This window comes from Balaenoptera acutorostrata, chromosome 7 (genome assembly GCF_949987535.1).
Source record: "Balaenoptera acutorostrata chromosome 7, mBalAcu1.1, whole genome shotgun sequence".
In the NCBI taxonomy this organism is placed as follows: Eukaryota; Metazoa; Chordata; class Mammalia; order Artiodactyla; family Balaenopteridae; genus Balaenoptera; species Balaenoptera acutorostrata.
This window is the reverse complement of record NC_080070.1, coordinates 12732408-12740077: the sequence shown is the minus strand read 5'-3', so window position 1 is coordinate 12740077 and position 7670 is coordinate 12732408. Positions and strand designations below refer to the sequence as shown.

Here is a 7670-nt window from a genome sequence, read left to right as displayed (position 1 = left end):
AGAACTATATATATTGTTCTTAAGTATATACATGAATGATATTCCAGACATAAATACCTATATACAAGCAACAGATTTAGAAAATTAAATAAAGATATCAAATATCCATGACTTAAGAATAAATTGAAGAAAAGCAATGAAATGCCTCCATGAAAAAAAATAATATATCTACATATATATATAAAGCCTTATTGACAGCCATTACAGAAGGCTTAAATAAGTGAAAAGATCCTATGTTTTAGGATGGATAGATTCAGTGTTTTTAAAACACTTAACAGAATCCAATCAAAATCCCAATAGGTTTTGATAGAACTTGCTAGGTTAAATCTAAAATTTATGTTATGCTGCAAAGGGCAATGAATAGCTAAGACATTCTTGTAGTAGAAGAACCAAGTGGGAGATCTCTAACAAATGTCAAGAATTATTATAAATCCACAATAATAAAGGTAGTTTAGCATAGGGACAGTGATACATATACACACAGAGATGGTACTCTAGAAGTCAAAGAACAGATTTTCCAACAAATTGGGGATGGTAACATTGGGTTTGTATGTATGAAGGAAAATGAAACCAGACAGTTATTTCACAATAGCCAAAATCAATTCCAGCTGCATTAAGAGCATAAATGTAGTAAAATCACAGAGCTTTTAGGATAGGAGCATATCTTCATGGTCTCAAGGCAGGGAAATCATTTGTAATCTCCTTAATCATTAATGAACAAATTGATTGAAATGACTATATCAAATTTAAGATACTTAATTCATCAGAGTTAACCATGCAAGAGTGAACAAATAGCTGCATAGTGAGAATAATTTATATGTCTATATTTATATCCATAGCCATATTTATATTTATATATCCAAGAGAGGCTGGTGAATAGAATTCATAAAGGACACCTACAAGTTACTGTAAATTTTTCTACAAATTAATACAAAAAAGATAACAATAGAAAATGGATAAAAAACATAGAGAAGCACCTCACAAAAGCAGAAATTTATTTGGTCATTAAACATGCAAACATCAGTAAATTTCATTATTATCAGGGACATGTAAATGAAGACTCCAATGAAATATATGCACACAAGAATGACTACAGCAAAAAAGACTATAACAAGGAAAGGCAACATATCAACAACAGCTCTCTTGAATCACTAGACAGAGTGTAAGTTGGTGGATCTAATTTGGAAAACAATTTGGCATTCTCTATTAAAGTTTAAGATGTGTGTACTCATTACCTAGCAGTTACACCCTCTGAGAAAAATCTTTCATATGTGAAAACTAGGACACATGTATTAGAATATTCAGTGTAACGTTACCTATAACAGCCAAAACAAACAAAAAAAGAAAATAACAGCTAAAAAAATACCTAAATGTACATCAAGAGAAAAATAGATAAATAAATGATGGTATATGGCTATGAAGAAATTATACAGTAATAAAAATGAATGAACTAAAACTAAACATCAACATGATTGAACTTCACAAATCTGAGTGAAAAATTACATTGGGGAACACATGTACAGCAATGTCTCGTTTATGTAAAGTTTAAAAGCATGCAACAGTAAACACCATTTTGTTTAGTTATGCACCTGCACGTAAGTATTGAAATATGAAAGAGGGCCTCCCTGGTGGCGCAGTGGTTGAGAATCTGCCTGCCAATGCAGGGGACACGGGTTCGAGCCCTGGTCTGGGAGGATCCCACATGCCGCGGAGCAACTAGGCCCGTGAGCCACAATTACTGAGCCTGCGCGTCTGGAGCCTGTGCTCCACAACAAGAGAGGCCGCGACAGTGAGAGGCCCGCGCACCGCGATGAAGAGTGGCCCCCGCTTGCCACAACTAGAGAAAGCCCTCGCACAGAAACGAAGACCCAGCACAGCCAAAAATAAATAAATAAATAATTAAAAAAAAAAAAAAAAGACTTATGTTATCCAGTTTGATCAGGAGCCCAGCCAGAGGGTTACACTTATAAACTCCTTGTAATGGTGTCAGTTTGACAATAGAGATCAAGAACCTTAAAAAAGCAGTAAGCATTATAGTAATTCTATAATTATAATAAGGATAACTTGGGAATTTGGCTTTGGGTCAAAATGGATAGTTGTTACTTACTTGTCCTACATCCTTAAGCCACTATAAAACCTGACAAAAGTTTTAAAGCAACAGTTTTCAGACATTAGACAGCAGGCAGTAGAGGGCGGTCATCCCTTAGAAGAGGAAACATACAAGTCTCTGCCTTAGTACAGTTTCTGGACTGAGGCACAAGCACGTGGAGACCAGGCAGAACATAGTGGTCTGGCTGAGGCGGGGAGAGAGACCAGAGCTCGGGGCTGTGGAAGCTGCTGATACTGCAGGGTCAGCTGCTGTAGAGAAGGGAGCTGGGCAGAAACAGAGCTCCCAACATTGCATGGAGTCCCCTTTATTCTTCGGTCAAATGGTAACAGCAGGTGCATAACAGAGAACGCGCCCCTCCCCCAAGTCCTGGCAGAGAGCAGTTGCTGGGGAGCTGTGAGAAAAATGGAGATTCTGGCATCACACAGTCGTGGGAGACACGGATCCTGACCAGCCAGAGTGGAGAGACCTCGCTGACACCCTGGGAAAACACGTGGCACCCCTGGTGGGTGTCACACCTCGGGAGAAGGGCTTCCCAAGTCCTAGAGTGACAGCCACTCTAGAACTGCCCCAGCAAAGCTCAACAAGCCTCAAAGAGATCTACCTGATCTGCCAATAAATTAACTGCCTTTTAGAGAAAATTATCGCAGCACTTGTTAAATAAAGGCAAAAGAAAATCTAGACTCTCAAAAATGTAGCATCTGCAATTTGAATCATGCAGTAAAAAAAGTATTAGACGTGGGAATAAATGGGAAAATATGAGTTGTACATAGAAAAAACCTGGCAATAGAAACCAACCCTAAATAAAACAGATGTTGGAAACTTCAGACAAGGATTTTAAGGAGCCATTATAAAAATATGTTCAAGAATTTAGAGGAAAATATGATCATAATTTGATCAACTGATAAAAGTGTTTAGCCCATAACAATCAAGACAAAAAGGAAAAAAACACAAATTACCATATCAATGATGAAAAAAGAAAATATGGACACAACAGACATTAAAGTGATAGAATATCATAAATAAGTATATGCCAAAAAATTCTACAACTTAGATTAAATGAGATTGTTTGAAAAGCACAATTTACCAAACTGACTCAACATGAAATTAGAAATATGAAGAACCTGATATGTAGGAAATTGAATTCTTTATCAAAAACATTCCCTCAAAGGAACTACAAATCCAGATTCCTTTACTGGTGAATTCTATCAAACATTTAAGGAAAAAAACAAGGTCAACTTTACCTAATTTTTTTTAGAAGACAAAAGAGGAAGAAGCACTTCATAACTCATTATATAAAGCCAGCAAAACCCTAATGCCAAAATCTGACAAAGATATTACAGAACAATATCCTTTATGACCACAGATGAAAAAAATTCTTCCCAGGGCTTCCCTGGTGGCGCAGTGGTTGAGAGTCTGCCTGCCGATGCAGGGGACACGGGTTCGAGCCCTGGTCTGGGAGGATCCCACATGCCGTGGAGCAATTGGGCCCGTGAGCCACAACTACTGAGCCTGCGCGTCTGGAGCCTGTGCTCCGCAACAAGAGAGGCCGCGAGAGTGAGAGGCCCGCGCACCGCGATGAAGAGTGGCCCCCGCTCGCCGCAACTGGAGAAAGCCCTCGCACAGAAACGAAGACCCAACACAGCCAAAAATAAATAAATAAATAAATAAATTTATAAAAAAAAAAAAAAAATTCTTCCCAATATATTAACAAACCCAATCCAAATGAATATGTGTATATGTATGTATGCACATGTGTATGTGTTTATACATATATAGTGGTAATGCATCATGACCAAGTGGATTTATTGCAAGAGAAACAATGGGTTAGCATTCAAACATCAATGTAGGTCATCATATTAGCAAAATAATGAAGAATAATCATTTGACCATCTCAATAGATGCTGAGAAAACATTTGACAAAATCCAGTACTCTTTCAAAATGAACACTCACAGCAAACTGGTAATAGAAGAGAGCTTTTTCAATCTGGTAGAGATTATCAGCGAAAAATTTACAACTCACATCCTATTTAATGGTGAATATTGGACACTTTCCTCCTATAATAGGGAACAAGGCATGATGTTTCTCTCACTACTTTTCTTCAACATTATACCGGAGGTCTTAACCAGTATCATAGGGCCAAGCAAAAATGAAATAAAAGTCCTAAATATTGTAAAAAAAGAGGTGAAATTATCAGATTACATGATTATTTATATAAGAATCAATGAACCACAACTAGAAATAATTAGTGAATTTAGAAAGATCACAAGATACAAGGTCAATATTAAAAAATCAAGTGTCTTTATACGAGTTGCAAACAACTGAAAAATAACCTTCAGGAAACAATTCCATATACGATAGTATCAATAACAAACAAATTTAGCAAATGATGTTCAATGAAAAACTACAAAATGTCACAAAGGGAAACTAAAGAAAATATTGAAAATGGAAAGATATCTGTTTATGGATTGAAAATTTCAGTGCATTAAGGTAGCAATTTTCTCAACAAATAAAGTTGAAACAAATGGATGAGCACATGGAAGGAAATGAACTTTACTGATACCTCATATCATAAACAAAAATCAGTTTGAGGTGGATGAAAGGCCTAAGTGTAAAGGCTAAACTACAAATCTCCTAGAGGAAAACACCTTTTTGAGTTGAAGGTAGGCAAAAATTTCTTATGACACAGAAAGCAGTAACCAGTAGTAAAAAGTCGTTTCTCCTTTGGCATCCTTTGTGCCAGAGGATGTTTGTTATACAGATCAGTAATTCCCCAATAAGAGTGTTTTCAGCGTCCTGAGGATCACATCCATGAATACACAGCACACAGCTGGCAAAGAGCTCGGCGTGTGGGTGAGAATGAGAGGTCTGTGCTCTGAGAGGTCTGAAGATAAGTCAGAGGAAAAGTGGGTTATAAGAAAGACTTGAGAGCCATACGAGCTACCCAGAGTAGGGGGAATATTGGTCCATGCCATCAAGGACCCTCTTGGTTGCCCACACATAAGTGTCTTTTTCCATTCCATTCCCATCCAATAGGTGTCTCTTCCATTCATTCCTCTGATAATAGTCTCTCACTCCTCCTCAGGCATAGATTCTGCTCCCAGATGATTTCTGCTTCTTCTCTCCTTGCCATGCATCTCCAAACTGCTCCTGTAGGACTCCACTCGACCTGAGTCCTCTCTTCTCTCAACTGTTGCGACCCCCACCCCCAATGATAGGTTATATTCAGCTCTCAAACCTCTCTTCTGCTCAAATCACTGCCTACAGCAGGGGGCAGCAAAACAGTACATTTAAGAATTGCAAATGAGTGCAATTATATTTTACCATTAAGGACAAACCCAAGATGATAGTCTTTTTTTTAATTACCCTGTTTGTGTTCATTGAACCCCAGGATAAGCGATTTACTGGAATAAATTCACCGTTCTATTGGTATGATTAATGGAGACCTCTACCAGAAAGAGAGAGAAGGGAGAGAACACTGGATTGTATCATATGGAATGATGCACTGGCTGAAAATGCGCTTGGGTGCTCCTAAATAAATCAGGAACTCTGCAAAATAACACAGGAGAGAGAGAAACCAAGTGGGGACAAACGAGAGAGGCCATGAGTTGGTAATTACTGAAGCCAGGTAATGTGGGGACATGGAAGCTCATTATACGATTACGTCTACTTGGAGTATGTTAGAAATTTTCATAATCAAAAGGAAAAATATTTTTAAAAAGGCTTTCCCAATGTGAGGTGCAGCAGGATTGATTGGTGTGGGATGCCATGGTGTATCCACAGATGGGGTGGAGCCAGGACAAGCACAAGTGGCAAACAACAGTTTCCTTATTACATCACAAAGGGTTACATGCCACTGTTGTTTAACTGTGTTATTATTTGTAATTTGCTGCCTTGAAATACTGAACACTTTCCTCCTAAAATCAGGAACAATTTATGTTATGCTAAAATTACCTGTCTTTAAGGAACCACTTACAGTTAATTCAAGATATGAGTGAAGGTGTTAGTATTTCTTTGAAATCCATACACACATTAAATGAGTATCTTCCTGCAATGAGCGAATACTTTCAGTAAAGATCTGCATCTTGAAAACATTGACCAAAAAGGCAGCAGCCATTAAAGAACAGTGTCAATTTGGAACAAAGTTATAGTGTTGCCCTTCTTTTAAAAAAAATCTCAAACTTTGCAGTGCATATGTTCAAATTGCATAGCTTATCTAGACCTGAGTTAGAAAAATAAATAAGTGCAGAAAAAATAGAAATGTGACAGTGTCACAACCTTCCAATGAGACTAGACTCCTTTTATTTGAGAGGATTCTCAATTTTCTCTGTGGCCTAGCCAATTGGGAGGATGATACTTCCTTGAATGACTTAAATAGATAAGGTCTGAGAAGGGGGAGAGAGACTGCTCTCTGATAGGTGGCAGAGAAGCAGCATGAAGAGAAGAGGAGGGAGTAAGGGTTTCAGCATCTGCTGATGGATGTACACTAAGCTAAAGCACCACCCGCCTAAGGAGTAAGGGAGTGAAGAAGGTTAGACCCTTGGGGGATGTGGTGGGAAGGGGTGCGGCTGCATCTTTCTCCAAAACCCACTAAGTCGGGAGGGACGAGGACATCACTGACTGAATCCCTGCAATTTCTTATTTCCGTGTCCTGTTCCCCCAACACTCAAAGCTAAGACCATCTTCTTCCTGCCTCTCGTCACCATGGGCTCCATGCTCCTCTGCTGTGTGGTCTTTTGTCTCCTGGGAACAGGTGAGTTTAGGAAACATGGGGAATCCCTGCCTTAAATTTTCTAGGTCGTGGCCAAACCTTCTCCCTGAAGACTGCGGCAAGGACCCTTCCTAGGTTCTGTCTCCAGTTTTTGTCTTGTTTCCTCACAGGTTCGATGGATGCTGATATTACCCAGACTCCAAGGAATAGGATTGCAAACACAGGAAAGAACACTGTACTGGAATGTTCTCAGACTAAGGGTCATGAGTCTATGTACTGGTATCGACAAGACCCAGGATTGGGGCTCCGGCTGATCTACTACTCCCACGGTGTCAATGATATTAACAAAGGAGATGTCTCCGATGGGTACAATGTCTCTCGTAAGGAGCGGGCGAAGTTCTCCCTCTTCCTAGAGCCCGCCACCCCCAACCAGACAGCTCTTTACTTCTGTGCCAGCAGTATCTGCACAGTGCTTCCTGGCCACCTGCTCTCTACACAGAAAGACGGGTACCTTTGCTCATAAGGGCACAGAGTCTTCCTAGATGTGGGATGTGGGATCCTTAGAGGTCGTTCTATGCTGTGTGAGCCTCAGTCTGAACTTAGGGCCACCCTGGGTCAGTGTCCCCAGGCCATGGGATGACTCCGAAACCACAAGCTAGACTGAACCTACCTCCCCTGCCTACTGACGCTCTTTATCTATTCTAGTGGGGCTAGCCCAATACTGTCCTCCCAGGAGAATGAACCTGAGCATTTGGGAACACCATCATGATTTGCAATAAAAGCATTTCTTATTAGCGCATCCACAGTGTGGCTTTTAATGGTCCTTTGGCCTCTGTCTCCACCCACTTTGC

General features: G+C 39.7%; 1 gene segment (V, D, J or C); it reads left to right on the top strand.

Moving 5' to 3' along the window:
- Window positions 1–6812: 6812 nt before the first annotated feature.
- Window positions 6813–7342, top strand: LOC130708626 (T cell receptor beta variable 24-1-like). The segment is given in 2 exon segments: window positions 6813–6861; window positions 6990–7342. Coding segments are annotated over 2 exon segments (402 nt in total).
- The last annotated feature ends 328 nt before the right edge of the window (window positions 7343–7670 follow it).